This window comes from Sphaerodactylus townsendi, linkage group LG08 (assembly GCF_021028975.2).
Source record: "Sphaerodactylus townsendi isolate TG3544 linkage group LG08, MPM_Stown_v2.3, whole genome shotgun sequence".
In the NCBI taxonomy this organism is placed as follows: domain Eukaryota; kingdom Metazoa; phylum Chordata; class Lepidosauria; order Squamata; family Sphaerodactylidae; genus Sphaerodactylus; species Sphaerodactylus townsendi.
The window spans coordinates 101,104,834-101,130,691 of NC_059432.1; the positions used below are offsets into that span (position 1 = coordinate 101,104,834).

Here is a 25,858-nt window from a genome sequence, read left to right on the forward strand (position 1 = left end):
ATCTGACTTTGCTGCGTTTGCTTCCAAATGCTTCCCGCTGATTTGGATGCAGGTGCGGGTGCAGGTGTTCCTGTTGCAGCATCTCTGATTCCCAGACTCTTTCCCAAAACTGTTTTCTTATCAGTTTCACACACTCAGTCACATACCTATGACCAGGGAGGCTGGACCCACCCTTGTTTCAGATTGCAGTTTGGAATGGAGAAAAATGTCCATTTTCCCCCCTCAAATGTTCTAAATCAGTCGGGATAGGGCTGTAAATGCTTTCCAAATGTGCATTTTACATAATGAAGAAGAGTGAAGAAGAAGAGTTTTGGATTTATATCCCCCTTTCTCTCCTGCAGGAGACTCAAAGGGGCTTACAATCTCCTTGCCCTTCCCCCCTCACAACAAACACCCTGTGAGGTAGGTGGGGCTGAGAGAGCTCCGAGAAGCTGTGACTAGCCCAAGGTCACCCAGCTGGCGTGTGTGGGAGTGCACAGGCGAATCTGAATTCCCCAGATAAGCCTCCACAGCTCAGGCGGCAGAGCTGGGAATCAAACCCGGTTCCTCCAGATTAGATATACAAGCTCTTAACCTCCTACGCCACTGCTGCTCTCCATTCTAATGCTTTTTTCCATTCTTGCTCCATCATCTTTTTTAGATCTTTTTAAAGGTGGGGGGTTGTTACTGCTGGGGAAGGGAAGGGAGAGAGATCTGGCTTGCCTTTGTACGCTAGCCAGCATGGTGTAGTGGTTATGAGTGGTCAACTCTAATCTGGTGAGCCGGGTTTGTTTCCCCACTCCTCCACATGAGCAGCAGATTCATATCAGGGGAACTGGATTTGTTTTCCTGCTCCTCACTTGAGGCCTCCTGGGTGACCTTGGGCTAGTCATAGTTCTTAGGAACTCTCTCAGCCCCACCTCCCTCACAAGGTGTCTGTTGTAGAGAGAGGAAGGGAAGGAGTTTGTAAGCCACTTTGAGATTCCTTATGGTTCAGAAAAGTGGGATATAAATGAAAACTCTTCTTCTCTGACTGCACGTGCATTATTCTGCATGTGCGGAAGGGGTCTTAGACTCTAAAACACCTGATTTTAAGTCATGCATGATGGGTCCTGGACCCAGGGAGTATGGAACTGCAACTCTGAGGGTCCAATCACAGTGACTATGCAGTACGATTATTGCTGCATAGATGCAAAACTATTCAAAATACAGCTTGCAATTGTCAAGGCGATCAAATGAGGCATTCCACTCAAAAAGTGTTGCAAACAAGGTCATTTCAATTTCTGATAGCTGAACACTGAATCATCCCTGCCGACTGCCATTACAATATAATATATTTCACTACTGTAATGCTATACTGCAGTAACTCAATGGCTGTGTCTCTTAGCCCTTCTTTCTTTCTTTTTTATAAATGCTTTATTGGTGTTCCATAAAAATACAAAGTAAAAAATACATTTTGTTGACAGTTATCTTCACTCTTACAGCCAGAAAAGAATGAAATTAATGAAATTAGTCTTCCATTAAAATAAAATATAGAACATAACATCAGTTTAATACAATCCTAAATCAACTTATTGTTATGTAGAGTTTAGACTCTGTCTCCTCCCTAAAAAAATAAGACTTCCTCTCCAATCTTATCCTTAATAATAGCTTACACAACTTGTATACTTTGTTTCTATTTCTCATTCATCTCCGTAAATTTAACTTTTATCTACAGTATCTTTAGTTACCCTAGAACAGTATCTTTAGTTACCCCTAGCCCTTCTTTCTTTGATGAGCATCAGCCACAAACAACATTTCTATTTTGCCCACATGGTTCATGGTATGTGTTTTAGTATGCTAACCTTATCCCCATATCCTTACCTTACTCTGCCCCCTTCTCTCTTTCCCACCCATAAACCAACCTACCTTTTATCTTCTCCCAGTGTATTAAATTGTTTATACCCCGCCTTACTCCACCAAAGCAACTTACATAATTCTCCTCTTCTCCATTTTACCCTCACAATATCACTGTGAGGTAGATTAGGCTGAACATCTCTATCTGACCCAAGGTGACACAGTAAGCTTGCATGGCAGGCTGGGGATTCACACTCAGAGCCTAATCTGAAACTCAAAGAAGAAGAAGAAGAAGAAGAAGAAGAAGAAGAAGAAGAAGAAGAAGAAGAAGAAGAAGAAGAGGAGGAGGAGGAGGAGGAGGAGGAGGAGGAGGAGGAGGAGGAGGAGGAGGAGGAGGAGGAGTTTGGATTTATACACCACCTTTCTTCCTGTAAGGAGACTCAAGGTGGCTTACAAGCTCCTTTTTTTTCTCTCTCCTCACAACAGACACCTTGTGAGGTAGGTGGGGCTCAGAGAGTTCTGAAGAACTGTGACTAGCCCAAGGTCACCCAGCAGGAATGGAGGAGTGTGGGAAACACATCTGGTTCAGCAGGCAAGCTTCTGCCACTCAGGTGGAGGAGTGGGAAATCAAACCTGGTTCTCCAGATTAAAATCCACCTGCTGTTAACCATGCTGGCTCTTCATTTCATGGGGTGACTGCTGTTGAATAGTACTGAGCAACCGGGCATGAATGAGTCACAGAAATGACATGGGATACCTTCAGAGACCAAAACAGCTTTGGAAAGATCTGTCTTGCTATTCCATTGTTCCAGACTCTAGATTTAATTATCTACAGGTGGGACCATATTGAGAATTAGGCATATTGATAGATGTTTCTGTACACAAAGGCTGTATCCATCGATCCATCGATCCATCGATCCATCGATCCATCGATCCATCGATCCATCGATCCATCCATCCATCCATCCATCCATCCATCCATCCATCCATCCATCCATCCATCCATCCATCCATCCATCCATCCATCCATCCATCCATCCATCCATCCATCCATCCATCCATCCATCCATCCATCCATCCATCCATCCATCCATCCATCCATTGATGGATCCACCCATCAATAAAAGGGTAGAATGGGCCTTCTTTGCCCTTCCCCCCCAAAAAAGATGATGAAACTTGCATGAACAACAGACATGTGCTAAGAGGACTGTAATGAAGAGGTGAATTAGATGAAACTGAATGAAAAAGCTAAAAGGAACTAAAAGCTAAAAGGACTAAAAGGAACTTTATCTGTAGCAGATGGCAATAAAAGCCCACCCTCACCCCCCAACCGAGCCCACTAGAGGCCTAGATCATATGGGGTCTCCATCAACCCGGCTGGCCAAATGCCTGGCGGAACAGGTCCGTTTTATAGGCTGGATTCAACCCATAGATTCAGAAAACCTTGTACGGTATGACATGCATTTGTGAATGGGAAAAGGTGTGTGTACACCTTTATTCTGTGGTAATGATGACTATCAGAAGTCCGGTAGCAGGAAATATGATAATAAATCTAACATGTGAGCAACTGTTAATGTATCACACCATACAGTAAACTTTCACTTGATGAACTGACTGTTCTTTTGATCTTGAACACAATTACGGGGGGGGGGGGGATCTCTTCCACAACTTGCTTTCCATATAACCTTAATAATAGTCAAGAAGCCTAACAGAGAGTTAACCAGCCTTCATTTGCCCTCAGGGGATGGGGCGGTATATAAATATGATAATAAAATAAATAAAAATTATTGTACCCCAGGATCCAGAAGCCTAGCTTATCTGTTACATTCCTTCCCGAATGACATAAAAACAGCCAAATCTACATTAGTTTCCCAGTGGCAACTTCATACAACAGTGCGAGCAGAAATAATAGCAACAAGAGAGACAGAGAGCGCAGAGACAAACAGACAGGATGGCAGACAGACCAAAAATTAATTGCAAATGCATATGCCATAAAGTTTGTTTTACGTGAGAGGGGTCCCCCCCCCCCTTTCACTTTTCCAAGTGTTATTTTCCCCCATGCATGAATGGCATTGATATCTCTTTGCCTCATGCAGGCCAGTGGAAGCTCAAAGGGAATATCAATTTAATTGGGTTTCAGACAGGTAAAATGAGAAAATACAGTATGAGTGTCTGGAGGGAAGGTGAGGGAGGGCACAGAGAGGCAGGGGAAGCTGACTGACAGGAGCCCAGCAAAAGTGCAGCTAGGGGCAGATGGGATTTCTAACACTAAGGAGCCATCTCTTTCCCCAAATGTCGCAGTGCCACTGAATTGCAGCTGACACAAGGCACCGTCTGATCAAATCCTGCTTCTACTGGCAGGGTGAGCATCCGCAGGTGAGCACCTCACCCTGTGATACTCGTACTATTATTAATTTCTTTTCCTTGCTGATCTTTTTTCTCTATTAGAAAAGGCCTTGTGCATGGAGGAAGTGATATCTAAATGTATCAAATTTATTTTAAAAAGTGCTAAAAGCCACTGGGTAAGCATATTGTAAGCAGCCTTCACCTTCCTGCAACAATATACTAATTGGCCCTACAATTCAAGCTTGCAACAGGATTTAAATGTCGGAATTCTACGCCGGAGTGCACCAAGTGCCACCAAGTCACAACCAGCTTGTGGAGCGACCGCATGGGCATTTGAAGACAAGAGACTTCAGAGGTTGTTTGCTATTGCTTGCATACGTGTGTGTGTGTGTGTGTATCTGCCTGAGTTTATATATCTGTTTGTATATCTATTTATCTGTGTGTCTCCAGAGAGATGAGATTGAGACAGAGATAGACTGAGGCATAGAACATAAGAACGTAAGAACAAGCCAGCTGGAAATCGGGTTTCCTCAGTTCTTACTCTAAATATGGGAACGCCACAGGGCTGTGTGTTGAGTCCTTTACTGTTCACCCTTTATACATATGATTGTACTCCTGTCTATCATAGTAACACCATTATCAAATTTGCTGATGACACAACGGTGGTGGGGCTCATCTCTGGAGGGGATGAGTCTGCCTATCGGAATGAAGTGGACCGACTGCTCTCATGGTGCAGGGAAAATAACCTGGTTCTTAACACTAACAAGACAAAGGAGCTCATAGTGGACTATAGAAGGAATAGCTCAGAAATTCAGCCCTTGACTATAAATGGAGATCAAGTGGAGCGGGTGGCTAGTTTTAAATTTCTGGGCGTTATGATTAAAGAGGATTTGACCTGGGGAGTACAGACTGCCGCGGTGGTTAAGAAAGCCCAGCAAAGACTGTACTATCTGAGACTTTTAAGGAAGCAGCAACTGGATGGAAAACTCCTGGTGTCCTTTTACCGCTGTGCTATAGAGAGTCTCCTACCCTACCGCATGTGTGTATGGTTCTCCTGCTGCACAGTGGCCCGTACTCCAAAGGGTGATCACCACTGCACAAAGGATTATCGGCTGCCCTCTCCCCTCCTTGGAAGAAATCTATAATGCCCGAAGCCTAAATAAAGCCCAAAATATTCTGAGGGACCCGTCTCATCCAGCACACTCTCTTTTTAAACTGCTACCATCTGGCAGACGATACAGGGCCCTCAGAACTAGGACAAAGAGGTTTAGAGACAGCTTCTACTCTAGAGCTGTGGCTATGCTAAACTCCGCTGCTTCATATTGATGTATTTGGGGCTGTGTAGGGATGGGTGGAGGATGATGATGTATGAGTCTGAAATTGTGTGCATTGAGGAATGCTGCTGTAAATTTCGTTGTGCGTGCACAATGACAATAAAATGCTTATGCTTATGCTTATGCTTATGCTCTCTGCTACTCGCAGTGGCCCACCAGGTGCCTTTGGGAGCTCACATGCAGGATGGGAAAGCAATGGCCTTCTGCTGCTGTTGCTCCTGAGCACCTAGTCTGCTAAGGCATTTGCAATCTCAGATCAAAGAGGATCAAGATTGGTAGCCATAAATCGACTTCTCCTCCATAAATCTGTCCAAGCCCTTTTTAAAGCTATCCAGGTTAGTGGCCCTCACCACCTCCTGTGGCAGCATATTCCAAACACCAATCACACGTTGCATGAAGAACTGTTTCCTTTTATTAGTCCTAATTCTCCCCCCCCCAGCATTTTCAATGTATACATAGGTAGAGATGATTGAGACAGAAATAGAGACAGAGGTGTAGCTGAAATGGGGACATCTGGGGCAGCTTGCCCTGGGCACCGCCATTACAGTCACACGTTGAGGCGGGGCAGGCGGGGCAGAGGCCAGAGGGGTGGACAGGCAGTTCATGCCCCAGGGGCAGTTCCCCCTTTCATCACTGGATAGAGACAGAAATAATGATATAGAGAGATGATAGAGATACATAAGTTGCTGAGAAAGTGCTTTGTGAAATACAGAAGGTAGCTCCATGCTTTTCATTTCATGAACTTTCATTTGGCCTTAATAAGTACCATGCTGCCACTACCTGAACCTAGACATGTTTTACATGAAAGCAAGGCCTGCGAACTACTTGATTCTGCACATGTTTAGTTACTCAAAAGTAAATCTCCCTATATTTAATTAGTGGTTCTTTTTAGAACTTCCTCAAATGAGGATTTGCAGACTGATGGTCTCACGTCACTTGCCACCAGTATATTTAATCAAATTATGTGGCATTTTTTAAAGGAACCTCCTCATTTGTCTGGGGTCCACGATGTGACTAGTCCTCCTCGACTCTTTCATTGGTTTATTCTTGGTGGTATCTGTCAGACCACAACTCCAAAATTCACTGGGGCAAACTTTAGGTAGTCCTAAAGTGGCCAACTTCAGGTTGGAAATTTCTGGAGATTTGGGAATGAAGTCTGTGGAGTGACTTCACTCGGGCATGAGGCCATAGAGCAGACCTGGGCATTATACGGCCCGGAGGCTACATCCGGCCCGCCGGATGACCCTGACTGGCCCCCCTGCCGTGCTGGGGAGCGAGGCGTCTTTGAAAGCCCCGCAGAAGCCGGTTGCCTTGGCTGCCGGCTTCTGCGGGGATTTCAAAAGCGCCTCGCCCGCCTGCCTTTTGGCCCGGCCCTCCACAATATTTTCTGTTTCTTACGCGGCTCCATGGAAAAAAATAATTGCCCACCCCTGCCATAGAGACAGAGGTGGGATCCAGCAGGTTCTCACAGGTTCCCGAGAGTAGGTTACTAATTATTTGTGTGTGCAGAGAGGGGGTTACTAATGGGTGATTTTGCCACGGGATTTTTGCCTTAGTTACACCCCTCCTCTCAGCAGTAGCACGCAGAACTTGAAGCAGTCTAGCAGGAGGTGCACCGGCGTGTGTGGCATCCTGCACCTGCGTGCATTCGTTTCCCGCCCAAGGACTGGCGCAGCAGCTGCGTCCTTGCCACAGCCCCGCCCAGGAATGCCCCGCCCAGGAATGCCCCGCCCCCGAAATGCCCCGCCCCCGGAATGCCCCGCCCAGCCCCATTGGCGCTACGCCACAGTTTGAATCCCACCACCATGGGAACCTGTTACTAAAATTTTTGGATCCCACCACTGCATAGAGGTCACTCTCCAGAGTTGCCATTTTCTCCAGGGGAACTGATCTCTGTAGTGTGGAGATCAATTGTCATTCTGGAGATCTCCAGGCCCCACCTGGACATTGGCAACTATAGACAGTCCATTAACCACAATTGGTGTGCAGTGTAACTATTTTTCAAAAAGCAGAAGAGAAGAAGAAGAGTTTGGAGAAGAAGAGATTTATACCCCACCTTTTTCTCTCCTGTAAGGAAACTCAAGGTGGCTTACAAGCTCCTTTCCCTTCCTCTCCCCACAACAGTCACCTTGTGAGGCTGAGAGAGTTCCGAAGAACTGCAACTAGCCCAAGGTCACCCAGCAGGAACGTAGGAGTGCAGAAATATATCTGGTTCACCAGATAAGCCTCTGCCACTCAGGTGGAAGAGTGGGGAATCAAACCCAGTTCTTCAGATTAGAATCTACCTGCTCTTAACCACTACACCACACTGGCTCTCTACAAAATGCATTTTGGTTCTCCTGCCGGGGCCTTTTTTGCATCCTACTGCTTCAAGGCATTTTCCATGACTGTATCTGGGATATGCTGGAAATGTGGTGCTTCCATTTTAATACTGGCGGAACTATTACTGCGGCTGTGTATATACGATGGTTTGAGAGGATGTCATGAAAACATACAGGGTTTTTTTAAAAAAGGAAGCACTCCAATGGATTGCTCTCACAGCTGCAGAGGCAAATATGCAGCAAAAAAAATTATGCAGCTATTAAAATCTGAGTATTGTGCTATACGCTTCCTTGAAAGAGCGTACAAATAAGGGCTATAGAAATCTTGTAAAAGTCAAGATGATCTACAAGGGAACACCTCTGAACATGTCACAGCGCATATGTGCGATTGAAACTGCTAGACCACATTGCGTTTCCCGGTTAATTTCAACTGCTCAGTTCCCTCCCTTGAAGGAAGAAAAAAAAACCCACAAAAACAGAGGACAGCAAGGACAAACTCAGATAAGCGGCAGCAGCAGGCCTTAAAAAAAAAGAAAAGAAAACTACCCAATTGTTGGGCTCACTACAAATAAATGGGCATAAATTTCAATCACAGAGTACTTATGCATATTCCAAGTCATCTTCTGTAAACACCGCAGAATAATTGACTATGCTCAATTAAACAATACCACCTGATTAAAATAGCAAGTGTCAAGGGCTTTTCACCAATCTTTCATGGGTGTTCAGGAGCAATTGCTACAATTTCCCCATGTGGGCTATTTTTTTCTCTCCTGCATTAAGTATAGAAAACACTTTAAAAGGGGAACATTTCAACAGTGGTAAGGGCCGCATGCGATTTAGCATTAAAATTAGATATTTGTGTATACAAACATATCTACAACAAGAAGCATTATCTTCCGAAAACCTGGTTTTTATTCACTTTCCCAGCCTACACTTAACTGTTTTTAGATTGAATTTCTTCCCCCTTCTTATAAAAGCAAAATTATCTTTCAACCCAAAAAGCACAAGAAGTTGGATTACACTTAATTAATCTTTCATTGTTCTTTTATAATTCTGAGCTCAAATTCTAGGAATTTTCTTTCAGTTACAAGACAGAAAATTTAAAAAAAGTGATGTTCAATAAATGTGCCTTCTGTCATGAAATATGAAGAAGAAGAAGAGGAGGAGGAGGAGGAGGAGGAGGAGGAGGAGGAGGAGTTTGGATTTACATCCCCCCTTTCTCTCCTGCAGGAGACTCAAAGGGGCTTACAATCTCCTTGCCCTTCCCTCCTCACAACAAACACCCTGTGAGGTAGGTAGGGCTGAGAGAGCTCCAAGAAGCTGTGACTAGCCCAAGGTCACCCAGCTGGCATCTGTGGGAGTGTACAGGCTAATCTGAATTCCCCAGATAAGCCTCCACAGCTCAAGCGGCAGAGATGGGAATCAAACCTGGTTCCTCCAGATTAGATACATGAGCTCTTAACCTCCTACGCTACTGCGTAGGAGGAGGAGGAGTTAGTTTTTATATTCCGCCTTTCTCAACCTTTAAGCCAAAGGAGTCTTAAAGCAGTTTATATTTGCCATTCTTTCCCCTCCCCAGAACAGACACCTTAGTAAGGTAGGTGGGGTTGAGAGAGTTCTGAGAGAACTGTGACTCACCCAAGGTCATTCAACAGGCTTCATGTATTGTAGAGGGGAAATAAATCCAGTTCACCAGATAAGAGTCCATGGCTCATTTGGAGGAGCTGAGAATCAAACCTGGTGCTCCAGATTAGAGTCTGCGGCTCATGTGAAGGAGTGGGGAATCAAACCCAGTTCTTCAGATTAGAGTTCACTGCTCTTAATCACTGTGTAGGCGCAGAAGGCATAAAAGGGATACGCTGTGATAAAAGCAAAGGTTTTCTTCTTGCCCCCCATTACGTTCTAATGGGGAGTTGGCAACCATAATGCAGCTGAACAAAGAAAAGATGCAGGCCTGAAAGTCTATTCTCTTCCTGTTACTAGGAAAGCTTGATAGCCCAGCAGAATGCCCCTTGTTCAGAGTTATACAGAATATGCAAATTCAACTGTTTTTAAAATCTTACTGTTCTCAAACAGATACCTTGAATTTGCCCTTCTTCTAGAGACAGAAGAGAGAAACATGAAAATGTTTAGGCTCTTTGTCTAAGAAGAAGGGCAACAAAAGACAATACAAATAAGAAAGAAACAGGCCCTAGTTCATCTTGCGTCAAAGAATCAGGTGCTGACATCTTCCAATAAGGGTCTTAGACAACCCCAAATGTTTTGGGGAAAGGGAAAATCTCCACCTTTCTGTATGATTGATTGATGATGTGGGCATTTTGGGGTGTATTCTTTTCTGCCATTTTGATGTAACCTGCTATAATGCTATAAAAGTTAAGAACTCACTGCCATTTTGTGTAGGCTCCTCTGATACTCTATTGCCCATGGTTGGCTGAATAAAAATCAAATTGATTTTATTCTGTATCGGCTTGAGCTTTCTTGAGCTTCTTTAAATTTATTGGTTAACAACTGTACCGCGTTAACAACTGTACCACACTGGCTCCTTATGCTAGAGCAACGCTTCAAGCTCAGCGTCAGTAGCCATTGTTCTGAAAAACAGAAAAAAAGTTCAGAAGAAAAGTAATTCTGGCAAGCCCAAAAGCTAGAGCTCTTTCCCCCTGTTTGGTATAGAATATAAAACTCAGGGCAACCGTACGCTACCAAAATTGGCGAATTGAAGCCACTTGGCTCAGGAAAGTTGTATAACAAATTCCCTCGCAGTGCTTTGAATTCATTTTTTTTAAATTGTGTTCACAAAGGCTTAGTGGGTTAATTTTTCAGATGCACGCATCTTCACTGGAAACTCCTGTCAAGAGCAGAAGGTGTTTATTGGAATGAACGGGTGATACTCCAGCATTTTTTAAAAAAAACCATACACAATGATCACTTTACCGTCAATGCTTTCTGAGAATTTGTTCATAATATATAGTGTTCCCCCCAAACAGTGTTCCCCCCCAAAATTGATAGAAATCCTATTACCGAGTAGCTTATCTTAGAACGGGGATCTTGCCCCTCACTGCAGCGATGCTTTGCTATTTACATACGAAGCCTGACAAAATAGCTTTTCTCCACAGCTTCATTTACTGAGCCATTTTCGAAGCTGATGGGAGATTTTGGTTGAAGAGAACTCTGAACTATGGCACTCATGTGAAGCCAAGTAATTCTCTGCTGACAACAACCAGAAGAGGGAAACCACAACGGGCTGTCAAAAGAAAAAAAGAGTACCGTATTCATAGCTCTACTTTTAAGGATACTCATCATTCTTGAACCAGAAATCTTGGCCAACGTTATGAGACTAGTAAATATCAAAGTTCAGGAAGCCATTTTAATGGGCCATAGTGACAACAGAACTGCTAAATTTTTGGTTAAATGATATCCAAAGACTGCTATTTTCTGTTGTTTACCAAAAATCCATAAAGAGGGCCATCCGCCTCCTGGAAGCCCGACAGACTCTGGTATGAATTCAGTCTTGAAGTTTCTAGCACAGTCAGAGGTGTAGCTCCAAGGGGACAGGGGGGGACGCACCGGGCATGCGCCCCTGTGGGGGTGTGGCAAGGGTGTTCTGGGGGTGTGGTGGGGCGGAGGCGGAGGGTGCATGAGTGCACCGGGCGCTTTCCCTTTTGCTATGTCTCTGAGCACAGTACACAGATTCCTTTTTGCAGCCTTTTTTTTCAAAACATCGCCTTTGCGTATTAGAGATTCTACAGACTCCATCACTAAAATTGAGGGTCTCCCCAAAGTGTTTGTTTACTTACATTAGATGTCACCACTCTTTATACTATCATTCCACATGAGAAGGCACACAGGGTGGTGAAGAATTACTTAGATTTATGAACAGCTCCCCCACTTTTTTTTCTGTTAGAACTGCTAGGTATGATCTTAGAGAAGAATTCTTTTCATTTTAAGGATGTTTATTATTTACAAACAAGAGGTGTTTCAATAGGAAGCCCCCTGGCTCCCAGTGTTGCGAATTTATTTATGACCCATTTTGAATCTCAGTTCGTTTTGAATGCTCAAAGCAGTCCTTTTAATGGAAATATTATTTTCTTGAAACATCTTACCGATTATCTTTTTTATTTCTTTCTGACACCGGTGGGGTGCAAGGCTTTTCTGAAATGCCTGAATACTATTCATTCCACTATTAAAGTCACTGGATCTTTTCGCTGTTCCCAAATTCCTTATCTAGATACTTTGGAGCAGGTTGGAGGTGATCACAAACTCTTCATCTCTATTTACAAAAACCAACTGATAGGAATTCCTATCTTCATTTTGGTTCTTTCCATCCATTACTCTTGAAAGTTTGAAACACAATTTACCTTTTAGACTATTTCTGAGAATGGAACAGAATAGCATCTTCAAAGGGATTACAAACAGTCTGCCAGACCCATAGAAGTACAGCTGCTCAATAGGGGATATCCCTGGCTGGTTATTTAAAAACCCAGGAGACAAGCTGATTTGACACAGACTTAGACCTCTTCCGCACACGCAAAATAATGCATTTTCAAACCACTTTCACAACTGTTTGCAAGTGCATTTTGCCATTCCGCACAGCTTCAAAGAGAGCTGAAAGCAGTTTGAAAGTGCATTATTCTGCAAGTACGGAATGAGCCTCTGTCTCACGCAACCCAAATCATCAGTATCTCAGGATAGATTGGTATGCTGTTTTATTCACTCACCGTTGAGTAACAGAATTAAACAGTATATTGTCGAAGGCTTTCACAGCCGGAAACACTGGGATGTTGTGTGGTTTCTGGGCTGTGTGGTTTCCAGGCTGTATGGTCATGTTACTAGAACATGGCTATATAGCCCAGAAACCACACAACACTGCAGAATTAAACAGGTTATTCACAAATATTGGTCTTTGATCAATTAGTTACCTGGTTGTCAACACCCACCTTTAATGGGTCTTAAAGGGTCTAACCATTTGGGTAACATGCTGATAAAATCTGCTACAGTTAGAGGGCACTACAAATGTGGCCACCCTGTGGCATGACCACTTTCTCTAGAGTGTAAACCCTTAAACTATCCATTACAGAATAATAAGGAATTATTACATTTCTCCAACTGTAACACAGAGTATGCTGTGTATGTTTCTGTTGTTCTTGGGGAAAGTATTATGCAGATAGCACAACTTGGAGTGTAAAGACACATGTATGGGAACACATATCTAGAATCAGATGTGAGAACCATGAAGGATCTCTGGTAAACCATTTCATCTCCAAACAACATTCGCCTGACTCACTGCGATTCTTTTATTCTTGCATTAGTGGAAACTTCAATGAATCAAAGTGTGAACATCCAGAGGAGACTACTTAAGATGGAATCCTACTACATTTACAGACTCAAAATAGTTAAATCCCTTGGACTCAATTTAAATTTAGACTTCTCAATGGTTCTTTAAGTTGCTATAAAGAGGACTTGACCTGGGGCGTACAGACTGCCGCGGTGGTTAAGAAGGCCCAGCAAAGATTGTACTATCTGACACTTTTAAGGAAACAACAACTGAATGGAAAACTCCTGGTGTCCTTTTACCGCTGTGCTATAGAGAGTGTCTTAACCTACTGCATCTGTGTATGGTTCTCCAGTTGCACAGTGGCAGATAGGAAGGCGCTCCAAAGGGTGATCACTACTGCACAGAGGATTATCGGCTGCCCTCTCCCCTCCTTGGAAGAACTCTATAATTCTCGAAGCCTAAAGAAAGCCCAAAATATTCTGAGAGACCCGTCTCATCCAGCACACTCTCTTTTTGAACTGCTACCATCCAGGAGACGATACAGGTCTATCAAAACTAGGACAAAGAGGCTTAGAGACAGCTTCTACTCTAGAGCTGTGGCGATGCTGAACTCCACGGCTTCGTGTTGATGTGTTTGGGGCTGTGTAGGGATGGGTGGAGGAAGGGGAAAGTGAGGATGGGGTATGAGTCTGAAATGGTGTGCATCGAGGAATGCTGCTGTACATTTCGTTGTGCGTGCACCATGACAATAAATGCTTATGCTATAAATCTTGACAAAATTAGTAACTTCAGCTGCATCAATTTTACCATAGTAACTATACAGCATGATAGTGTCATGGACTATCCATGGATGTAAGTGGGTGAACACTGTTGCTTTGAGAAGCAACACTATCCCAAGATGGTAATTAGAATTTCTATATTTTCTAGATAAGGAAATTTCTCTGTTCTGCATGTTGCTAATAGTGGTCTCAGTTTCATTCTGCAGAAATATTCCATTGTATTGTAAAAGATCTTGCCAGCAATTTGGAGTTGAAAAGAGGATTTCTTTTTCCAAATCTGTAAGCGTTAATTTTATGAAGTTGAATTGTTACAAGGTGCACACTCTTAGAGATGGTTTGTACAGATTTTTTTTTTCTGCTTTCCGTGCAGATATTTTGATTAATACAACACCAGTGAGCAGTATTTCTGCCAATTAACTTCAAGTCTGAGAAGGACATGATGCACGCAGAGCTGGAACATGATAACTGGGGTCGATTCTGCACAGCACAATTATACTGCGTTACATTTGGTATTTAAAAATCAAGGTCTATTGATTTTGATTATTTTGATTATTGCCATTCGCAATGTAGATGCAGCACACATGGTCAAACATCCCGGGTGGGCTGCATTCTGATTGGCAATTCCCGCGCCCCCTCACAAAGGCAGTACTTCTGATTGACAGATCCACAGCAACCATAGGAAAAGCAAACAGGATACACATACATACGTTCTCTCGCTTTGAAAAGGAGCTGATGAGGTGAGCAACACGGAGAGCATGTTGTGCTATACAAAGTAAAAACTTTTGACCAATACTGGGCACAGCACTGTGTCTCATCCACATTTAAAGGTGTGCAGGAAACCACAGCATGAGACACTCTCTCTCTCACACACACCCAATATACCAATTAACATCTGACTGGTCTTTGGGGCTGTCAAGGAACATAAGAACATAAGAACTAGCCTGCTGGATCAGACCAGAGTCCATCTAGTCCAGCATTCTGCTACCTGCAGTGGCCCACCAGGTGCCTTTGGGAGCTCACATGCAGGATGTGAAAGCAATGGCCTTCTGCTGCTGCTGCTGCTCCTGAGCACCTGGTCTGCTAAGGCATTTGCAATCTCAGATCAAGGAGGATCAAGATTGGTAGCCATAGATTGACTTCTCCTCCATAAATCTGTCCAAAGCCAGCACTTTTTAAAGCTATCAGGTTGAGTAGGCCCATCACCACCTCCTGTGCGCTTGGCATATTCCAAACACCAAATCCACCACGTTGCATGAAGAAGTGTTTCGCTTTTTATTAGTCTAATTCCGTTTCCCCACTGGCATTTTCAATGAATGCCCCTGGTTCTAGTATTTGTGAGAAAGAGAGAAAAATTTCTCTTTCTGTCAACTTATTTTCTACCACGCATGCATAATTTTATAGACTTCAATCCATATCCCCCCTCAGGCGTCTCCTCTCCAAACTAAAGAGGTCCCAAAGCGCTGCAGCCTCTCCTCATAAGGAAGGTTGCGCTCAATCCTTCGAAATCATCCTCGTTGCCCTTCTCTGCACTTTTTTTCTATCTCAGCCTTTCGATATCCTTTTTGAGATGTGGCGACCAGAACTGAACACAGTACTCCAAGTGCGGTCGCACCACGGCTTTATATAAGGGCATGACAATCCTTGCAGTTTTATTATCAACTCCTTTCCTAATTATCCCCAGCATGGAGTTTGCCTTTTTCACAGCTGCCATGCATTGAGTTGACATTCCCATGGAACTATCTACTAAGATGCCCAATGAGAACATCCTGCCAGGCATGAGGAATGAGAACATCCTGCCAGGCAAGCGCTTCCCCACCCCTCCCCTCCCCTCCCCGGATCCCCTTGGAAACGTGAGCCGAGAGCTGATGGATTGGACTGACTGTGGCTCGTTACCAAGTGGCACTCAGCAAGAGCAAGCTGGAACATGGTGAGCATGATGTAAGGCAGGGAGATCAGGCAGTGGGGTGGGAAAAATAAATCGGTTTTGCTCCCAGGGCCTTCGCACAGAAGCAATTCAACGCAAGATTTTGGAAAAAGATCAACATTTTAGTGGTTTTTGAAAAAAGGGGATGAGGGAAATATTGCGGGACAAACCCACTTTAGGATTGGGAACCATGCAAACTTCTTGGTCAAACTGGGATATTTCTCTTGCTCAACCCGGGATATTTGGACTGTCAGAACATGTGTAAATGTTTAGATGAGCAAAATCTAAGGCTGATTCTGCATGGGCCAAAAACAGTGGTGTGAAAACAGTGTGAAAACAATATAAACCCTTTTACACCATTTTCACACTGTTTTCACACTGCTGTTTTTGGCCCATGCGGAATCAGCCTAAAAGACAGCTGGACCCTCCTTCAAACAGGTGCCGTGTGCAGATTAGTACCGAGTACACAGCTTGTACCATGTGCAAATCTGATAAGGTGCGGGCACCTGATTGGTACCACTTTTGTATATAATTAGCACAGACAGCAGAGTGATGTGTGCCTGAAAACACCTGTGGTCTGGCGAAGCACTTTGTTAGTAGATAGCAATAAAATAGAACTGCACTGGTAACTGTGTGTCTATCAGTTCTGGTCTACACTGCATCCTACAAGATGGTCTACTCCGAGTAAATCCACTGCTTCAACAGCGTGTGGAAACGGCTTTGGAGAAGGATTTTATTAGCTGTCTCACATGGAGACATTTCTTAGTGTTTGTTTACAGTGCTTACAGTGTTTTCTTTTTCGTTTCAGCACAAATGGCACAATTTTTGTTTAGAATGTGAATATGTTTTGTGCTGAGGGCTAGCTTTCTGTGTTCATATTGAGTATGCCTCACTTTAATTTTCTTTCGCACAATCAATGCCAGGCTGTGTTTCTTTGGAACCATTTGATTTTTCAGTTTGTTCAGCACTATTCGCACTAGGCAACATTTCCATTAGGACAGCTTTATTTAAGCAGTTTTATTTAAATAAATAGATACCACCTCTAGAGATTCTTCACACAGTCTTTTATTTTGGCAAGCTTTTCTCCGTTGACTGATGTTAGTCTTGGAGTATGCAGCGTTTTCATTTTTCGGTCATTGGACTGTGAACTCAAGGCACAGTTTGCTCAGTTGATCTATCATAGGCCCTTTTCACACAAACCTTTTAAAACATTTTGAGTCAGGAAATAAAGCGTTGCCTCCATGGAGTTCCACTTTGTTTTTACCCCAAACATTTTGTTTCCAGCCTCAAAACGTTTTTTCCCTTTTTAAACCAAGCTCTGGCTGAAACATTTTGAAAATGTCTTCAGTTGCTGAATGATCTATTTATTTTGTTTATCACACTCCTCTGTTTCCCTGAACGTCCTCCTTGGAGACATCTCTGTGCTCGGAGGAGGCCAATTTGCTGGTGTTCCCCGCCCCTCAATGATGCGGCTGGCCTCCACGCGGGCCAGGACCTTTACAGCTCTGGCCCCGGCCTGGTGGAACACCCTTCCTCCAGCTGTCCGGGCCCTGCGGGATCTTGGCGAGTTCTGCAGGGCCTGCCAAAGACCTGGCTGTTGTTCCACCCGGCGCCTTGCTGGAGTGCCCAGCTTGCCCAGCTGATGTGGGTGGGCCCCTCACTGCGCTCCCTGTGTTTTACATCTCAGGGTAACCCACTCATGATTAAAGAGGGTCCGCTGTTCTCCCTCTTTGGGGAAGGTTTTAAATGCGGATCTTCTAGACACCTCTTATTTAATTATTTAATTGTTTAATTATTTAACTGTATTAACCGCTGCCTACATGGAGTTTTAGTGAGTTTTATTGATTAGTAGTAGTTCTTTTATCTGAGACTGTATGGTTTTTATGCTGTACACCGCCCAGAGCCCTTCGGGGATGGGCATAGAAATTTAAGAAATAAATAAATAAATAAATTTTCTGAACTCATTCAATTCCCACTCACTTGCTTATTTGTAGCATTTCTGTTTGTTCTTTTATTTGTGTGTGTGTGTGGGGGGGCAATCTTTGAAGCATCATGTATACAAGGCATATAGAATGCAACACAAAGCCGTGAAGCATTGAACCATCAATTCAACATAGAAGTAAAAAATGGGGGTCACGTAATGGTGTCCAGGAATCATTTTGAGGGGTGAGTTCAGACATACATTGTTGTAAGGGGAGGGGACTAAAAATATTTTAGAGACATTTTATGGGATTTGTGCAGAAAAGGCCTGGTCTAACTGGTCTGGTCTGGTCTAACTGACAATGGCTCACCTTGATTTCAGTCAGAGGACTTTTACATTGCCTGCTGCCAGATCCTTTAACGAGAGATGCCAGGGTTAGAACCTGGGACCTTTTGATTGCCAAGCAGATGTTCTACCACTGAGCCACATCACCATCCAAGCCTTCCTTCATTGACTGAACCTCTTGGACCTTCTTGCTTCATAGTACCCCAGATTTCTATCCATGTCTTTACGTATTCTGCAGTGTTCCTTCTCTACACAAAACACCAGCAACTAAATCATGTTTCCTATGTTCTGTGAACTGGGTCTAAAAAGCAGCTTCAAGACCAAATGTGGTCAAACTTTGACCACATGAAGATGCCTTATAATGGTCTCTTAAGGTCAGCATTGTCTCTTCAGACCGGCAGTGGCTCGCCAGGGTCTCCGGCAGGGGTCTTTCACATCACCTACTACCTGATCCCTCTTAGAGATGCTGAGAATTGAACCCCTTGTGAATGTCGAGCAGATCCTCAAGCACAGAGCCATGGCACAGAGCCCTTGCATCAGATGACGTCTCAAGATGGATTTGGAGGTTTTCATCCGAGCCAAAGATATGGACAAAGAAAATCTCATATTGATGTGCCTAAAGAAATGGTGGAGGAAAAAACCAGTGTTGCTTACCATAACTGTTGTTCATCTAGTGGTCCTCTGTGCAGGCACACGTGGGACTGCACAGAGACCACGACGATGAAGGAACAGTTCTAAGTTAAGCTGAAGTCACTGAGTCTAACTTTTCAGGGTGAATTTGGCACTTTCTGTGCAGGAGAAAAAGCTGAAGAACAATTTGAAAGAACCACAAAAGAGTTTAATGAGTATTCAATAGGCAAAGAATCCTTTTCTCTGCCTCTAGCTAAGTGAGGAAAATACTCTGACTGGGAGAGACAAGAACTTCTAAGCATGTGCAAGCCACATTAAGGTTTTGACATATACTATTTAGTGCACACCAGCACACACAGTGATATTTTCCTTGTGGCTCTAAGCTTCATTGTCATCTATGCAAAACCATTCTCTGAACGCCCAAAATAATACACACGGGTCCGTGAGGGAGGGCAGCAAATAAGATCTAGAAACATTATCATCATCCCAATACTGGTTTAGCCATCCAAGTTAGCTTTACCTTTCATGTTGCGTACATAAAGCCCTGTGAAGTCAAGTGAGCGGGTAAAACAGCAAGCCATTCTTCAAACGTCTCCATGAAATGAGCACAAATAAAGATGAAGAAGCGCTACGTTTTCTTCTGTCACTCCCCAGGGCAGTTCTAAGAACACCAGGTCAGGTAGGCTGAGATGCTGAGAAAATGTGAAATGCCTTTCCTACTGTGCTGTCATAGCATTTCACGCTGCGAATAGCTAACACCCTTCTCTGACAAGTAGGCAAATATTTCTATTTTCTGCCATTCCGGTCACACAGTCTTTGTTGCCTCAGCTGATTTAGTGCCAATTCAACTCAGGCTTTCCAGTGTCTGGACAAGCAACCACCCCAAAGAGTCTCGATGGAAACTTGTTACTATTTCACAGTCAGATTCTTAATTTTCCTCCCCTCACCACTGTTGTGTTAGGAGGCAGGAAGAAGATGTAACGCTGAGAAAAGAGCAAGGGGAGCAGAACACATCCCACTGTGCAACTGGCAGCATGAACCTCTCTATCAGCTTAAGCTGCCACGGTGGAAATAGAGACTTCAGCCGCAGCAGCCACTGTGGAAATTTTAAGGAGTGAGAAGTCGAGCAGTTTCCAGCCATGTAAACAACAGGACCCTTTCCCTGGAACATCAGAAAAGCTTAGACAAGCATAAGATGGGGTGGTGGCAAAAACGTCACTAAGGGGCTTTCCCCACTGACAGAGTTGAACTGGTTTCTACCTAGGTTCGCCTCAGTGAATCCCCACTGCCACCGAGCTCAACATTGTTTTGTCTCAGTCCCCACCCCCCTCAGAACTGCGACATCCTTGTCGCAGTTATGAACTACACTTTTCTGCCGGAACAAGGTCGATACTGCTTCGAAGCTTCGAAGCGGGGAAGCATCAAAACGACACCTCATCCGTTCAACCAATCACGAGCTGCTTTTGTGGCATGCGTAGAACGGGAGAGTCATGGTGGGCAGAAAGCGCATGTAACTGTAAACTGTAAAAACTGTTAAAAAAAGAGCCAACTCACGTTTCTACCTTGCCCGTAACTTTTGACAAGCGCCAATCCACGATCGAGGGAATGAAACGAGGCACCCAGATGGAGGTCCCACCCACTTAGAAACTTCTGGTTCCAGGGGGGGCCAACTGGGACAGTTTAACAATGAGGGACAGCTTAGGAATGCGCTCCCTCTACTGAAGGGAACCAAGTCGACCTTAGTAGTGGGGAAAGCCCCCAAATCATTACTGACTTATGGTGACCTTGTGGGGTTTTCAAAGCAAGATACATTTGGAGGTGGATGACCATTGCCTGCCTCTGTGTGGGCTGAGAGAGTTCTGAGACCACTGTGACTGACCCAATATCATCCAACGGGGGGAGCAGTGGGGAAATGAACCTGGTTCTCCAGTCTGCCTTTCTTAACTGCTGCAGATTAGAATCTGCCTCTCTTAACATCCTGGTCCTTCAACTGGAACATCAAAGAAATACAGACAAGCACAAGAGAGCCCGTTAAAGTCTTCATCAATGCTTCATCTCATGAATGGTTGGTTTTCCTAAATGATATCACATGACTGCTGTTCTTGCATTTTTTAAAGGACCATCATTTGCCAAGTCACAATCAAACACTATTCCCCACTCCATCTTCAAGTGAGATGAACTTCCATGACTTGGGAATCCAGGTGCTTAGGCTACATTACAAATCACTTCCACTCTTCAGAAAAGAACTTCAAAGGGAACCCCAGCATGAAATGGCGGAAGTCGAACTTATCAAGAAGGTTGACACTTCCATTAGACTTCTATTAACATAATGGATTCTGATCACATTACAAGCGTTAACACATTCTTCCTAGATGTGCTAAGTTAATTTATCACCTATCCCAGGTGCTGTGAGTGGCCACTGTTCATATCATAGGGAAAATTAAGTGCACAAATGCAATAGACAGCACATTTTGCAATTGGTTGTCTATTTATCCCCATTCCCAATTTACACATTATCCCCACGTATTTACATATGTACATTTGGATCACAACTGATCTCCAGACTAGAGGATCAATACCCATGGAGAAAGTGGCTTCTTCTGAGGGTGAATTCTGTGGCATTATACTTTCCTGAGCTCCCTCCTGTCCCTAAGCCCCCCCCCCCCCCAGGCTCTGCCCCCAAGTCTCCAGGAATTTACCAACCCAGAACTGGCAACCCTAAATTGTGTGTGTGTGTGTGTGTGTGTGTGTGTGTGTGTGTGTGTGTGTGTGTGTGTATCTACTACTGAAGACTTAAGAACATAAGAACAAGCCAGCTGGATCAGACCAGAGTCCATCTAGTCCAGCTCTCTGCTACTCGCAGTGGCCCACCAGGTGCCTTTGGGAGCTCACCTGCAGGATGTGAAAGCAGTGGCCTTCTGCGGCTGTTGCTCCCGAGCACCTGGACTGTTAAGGCATTTGCAATCTCAGATCAAAGAGGATCAAGATTGGTAGCCATAAATCGACTTCTCCATAAATCTATCCAAGCCCCTTTTAAAGCTATCCAGGTTAGTGGCCATCACCACCTCCTGTGGCAGCATATTCCAAACACCAATCACACGTTGCGTGAAGAAGTGTTTCCTTTTATTAGTCCTAATTCTCCCCCCCCCCCCAGCATTTTCAATGGATGCCCCCCTGGTTCTAGTATTGTGAGAAAGAGAGACTTGCTTCATAGATCCAATCCATGTTGGTAAAAGGTGAAGGTACCAGGCCATTACTGACCCATGGGGTGATGTCACATCACAATATTTACTAGACATACTGTGTTTATGGGGTTTGACATTGCCTTCTCCAGTCATTTACACTTCTCACTTAGCAAGTTGTATACTCATTTATCAACCTTGGACAGATGGAAGGCCGAGTGAACCTGCATCAATGCTTCATCTCATGAATGGCTGGTCACAGAGTAATGGATTCAAGATGCAGGAAAAGAGAACCCACCTAAACATTAGGAAGAACTTCCTGAATGTCAGGGCTGTTCGACAGTGGAATTCACTACCTCGGAGAGTTGTGGAGTCTCCTGATAGTCAGGGCTGTTCAACAGTGGAATTTACCGCCTTGGAGAGTTGTGGAGTCTCCTTCTTTGGAGGGTTTTTAATAGAGGCTGGATGAACATATGTTGGGAGTGCTTTGATTGTGTGTTCCTGAATTGCAGGGGGTTGTATTTGGTGGCCCTTCAGGTCTCTTCCAAATCTGTGATTCTAACCTTGAGCCAGCTACAGTAAACCATCTTGCGTCAGGATGAAACTCAGGATCCTGGGCCGAGTTTGACTGCAGAACTGCACCTTACCACTCTGTGCCTTGGGGCTGTGTGATCCACGTTGACCCACAATAAAACTGGTTGTTTTTAAGATACCATGAGGGCTCTTTTGGAGTTTACTGCAATCAAGAAGAAGAGGAGGAGAGTTTGGATTTATATCCCCCCTTTCTCCCCTGCAGGAGACTCAAAGGGGCTTACAATCTCCTTGCCCTTCCCCCCTCACAACAAACACCCTGTGAGGTAGGTGGGGCTGAGAGAGCTCTGAGAAGCTGTGACTAGCCCAAGGTTACCCACCTGGCATGTGTGGGAGTGTACAGGCGAATCTGAATTCCCCAGATAAGCCTCCACAGCTCAGGTGGCAGAGCTGGGAATCAAACCAAGTTCCTCCAGATTAGATACACGAGCTCTTAACCTCCTACCCCACGGCTGCACCACTGCTGCTCAACCAACACAATACCAATGTGGGAACGAAATAAGGGCAGCAGCTGCTCCAATCCCTTTTAAGACTGAAGGTTTCCCAATAATCTATCACTGAACAGCTTCACCAGTGGCCAAGACTCAGCTGTAACCAGTGACAGGATTCACTATCAACAACCCTTCATTGTTCTCCCCTCTCTGGTTGCAAGACCTATTTATTTCTTTAGGAATTTATACCTCACATTTCTCCACGATGGGGACTCAAAGTGATTCCTTATTCTTCCCTCTTCCATGTCATCCTCACAACAATCCCAAAGTCATTGATCAATCTTCCATGGAAGAATGGGGATGTGTTCTCCAATCCTCCTTTGACACTTGTGCCATGCTGACTCTGCTCTTGCCACCCCCTACAGCATCATGTTGTTGCCTCTCCTGTGGCACATGAGGCTACAAGCAGAATCACTGCAAAACACTAGGAGTCATATGGCTACAGTAGCATGGGGTCAAGTGGTACCATCTACATCCTCTGGCATCCTTTGTGGGGTGGTAGATAAGAACTGATGGGAGAAGGGAATCTAATCTGGAGAACTAGGTTTGATTCCCTACTCCTCCACATGAAGCTTGCTGAGTGACCTTGGGTTAGCCACAGTTCTCTCAGAACTCTCTCAGTCACACCGAACTCACAAGACGTATTGGTGGGGAGAGGAAGGGAAGGAGTTTCTAAGCCGCTTTGAGACTCCTTACGGTTGAGAAAAGTGAGGTATCAATCCAAACTCCTCCTCTTCTTCAACCAGTGGCTTCTTTACCAGAAGTTTTATCGTAAACATATTTGAAAGAGGAAAAAAGTCTCTATTGGAAATACTCACCAATACTTGGGTACCCAGGTGTCGAAGGATCACCTCCACTGTTCAAGGAGACCATAAATGCTTTATTGCTGAGGTTTTGTGCCTTTGGTAAATCACAAGGATCAATGTAAAGAAGAGCACCTCCAAAGCCCATCTCTTCTAGCAGAGAAAGCTGAAAAGACACAAAGGCAAATAGAAATATCTTCATCGAATCATAGAATCATAGAGTTGGAAGAGACCACAAAGAGCATCAACCCCCTGCTAGGCAGGAACACACAATCAAAGCACTTCATCATCATTTGTGGAGCACTTTGGGTGCTATTCACCCAAACCATAACAGTCTTGTACAGAACATCAATATTTCCCACTACTGAAGATAGCTGGATGCAGACTGAGAAAAAAAATTATTTAGTATTTGCACCTCATCTTACCTTTTATATTCAAGGCAGGAGACAAAACAAGTTGCAAACAAATGAAAACAAATGTAGTAATCCATTCCTATAGTCTTAGAGCAGGGGTTACTGGGGAAGTTGTGAAGGGTTGGACTAAATGACCCTTGAGATTATGTCTAGCTCTATGTTTCTACCCACAAAACAAAAGCAATACACAAGATAAAGAACACAGACAGACCTTCCACCAAGTGCCCTCTGAAATGTGTTGTGTGTGCTAAGTGCCATGAAGTCACTTCTGACTCACAGCAGCCCTACAAATCAATATCCTCCAAAATGTCCTATTATTAACAACTTCACAAAGGTCTGACAAATCAAGGGCTGTGGCTTCCTTTACAGAGTTGATCCAGCTCATGTCTGGTCCTCTTCCTGCTGCTTTCGACTTTTCCTAGCATTATTGTCTTTTCCACTGACTGTCAACTTCTCATTATTTATTTATTTATTTATTTATTTATTTGTTTGTTTGTTTGTTTATTTATTCTATTTCTATACCGCCTGATCCCCAAAGGGCTCCGTTTGATGTGACCAAAGCACGCTAGATTGGTGAAGTCATTTTTAGCTTCTAGGGAGAATTCAGCCTCCATTTGATCTGGAACCCACTGATTTGTTTTTGTTTGCTTGTTTATTTTCAGCAGTCCACCGTATCGGTAACGGTCTTTTCAAACAACACGTTCCAAAAGAATCTACTTCCTTCTTGTCATCTTTCCATTGTCCAGTTTTCACACCCACACATAGCAAACCAATGAAATCAAGCTATTTATTTCTTTATTGCATTTTATTTGTTTGTGTGATTTAAAATATTTGCGTGACATCTTCCTACCCCAGCGCGGCAACCTGAATGTCACAGTGAAAACCCCTTCTAGTAAGCTGCTTCTGAGAACTGGATGTACCAGAGAAAAACTCCAGTTTGTCTGCTGTCAGACGGACAATCCTAAGAAATGGCACGCATGGATAGAAGCCTGTCTGAAGAAGTGCCTTCGCTGCTATTTTAGCAGAATGACTGCACTAAGTACTTTCATTTAAAGACTGGAACATCCTGTCATTTCAATGTCCTTTCCTGAAATGACTTTCAAGCAGATGTGTCCATTTTCAGTGGACAATGATAACATTTGCAAGTGATGTCGAATCGCAAACAAAAAATGCCTAGTGCCTTATTTTTTTCCCCACTCTGTTCCTTACTCCATTTTCTCACTTTATGCTCTCTGCTCTGGTCCACACTTTGACAACAGAAGCCTTCCCTTGAAGAGGAGTAGGGAGGTGGGTCACCAAGCTGCTGAAAAAATATGTGAGTCGGGCAATTCATAAGAACATAAGAACATAAGAACAAGCCAGCTTGTTCTACCATTTCTCAAACATTTTTGTTTTGGACTTTGAGACACTGCCATAAAATAATCTTAGATGTAGCTCTGTTTACAATTCCCATCCATCTCTATAAAATAATGTCTACGAAGAGATTTATCATAGATCTCTCTATTCCTAACCTTATATGAGCTTTATTTATCCAGAGTCATCCCCAACAGCAAGGGGGGCAGGAGGGAGCGGGGGGAGAGAGAGAGAGAAGCAAGAAAGAGAGGAAACAACAAGATAGATTTGAGGAAATGCCAACTACCTATTTTATATCATAAGAACATAAGAACAAGCCAGCTGGATCAGACCAGAGT

The 25,858-nt window shown here is 43.9% G+C and overlaps 1 protein-coding gene across 1 annotated transcript in view; it reads right to left on the bottom strand.

Moving 5' to 3' along the window:
- The window catches only part of NAALADL2 (N-acetylated alpha-linked acidic dipeptidase like 2), a 530,968-nt gene that overhangs the window by 319,953 nt on the left and 185,157 nt on the right, over window positions 1-25,858 (bottom strand). The window contains exon 4 of the mRNA XM_048504877.1: window positions 23,770-23,920. Within this exon, the coding sequence (XP_048360834.1) occupies window positions 23,770-23,920 (151 nt within the window). The remainder of the gene's footprint in view (window positions 1-23,769; window positions 23,921-25,858) is intronic.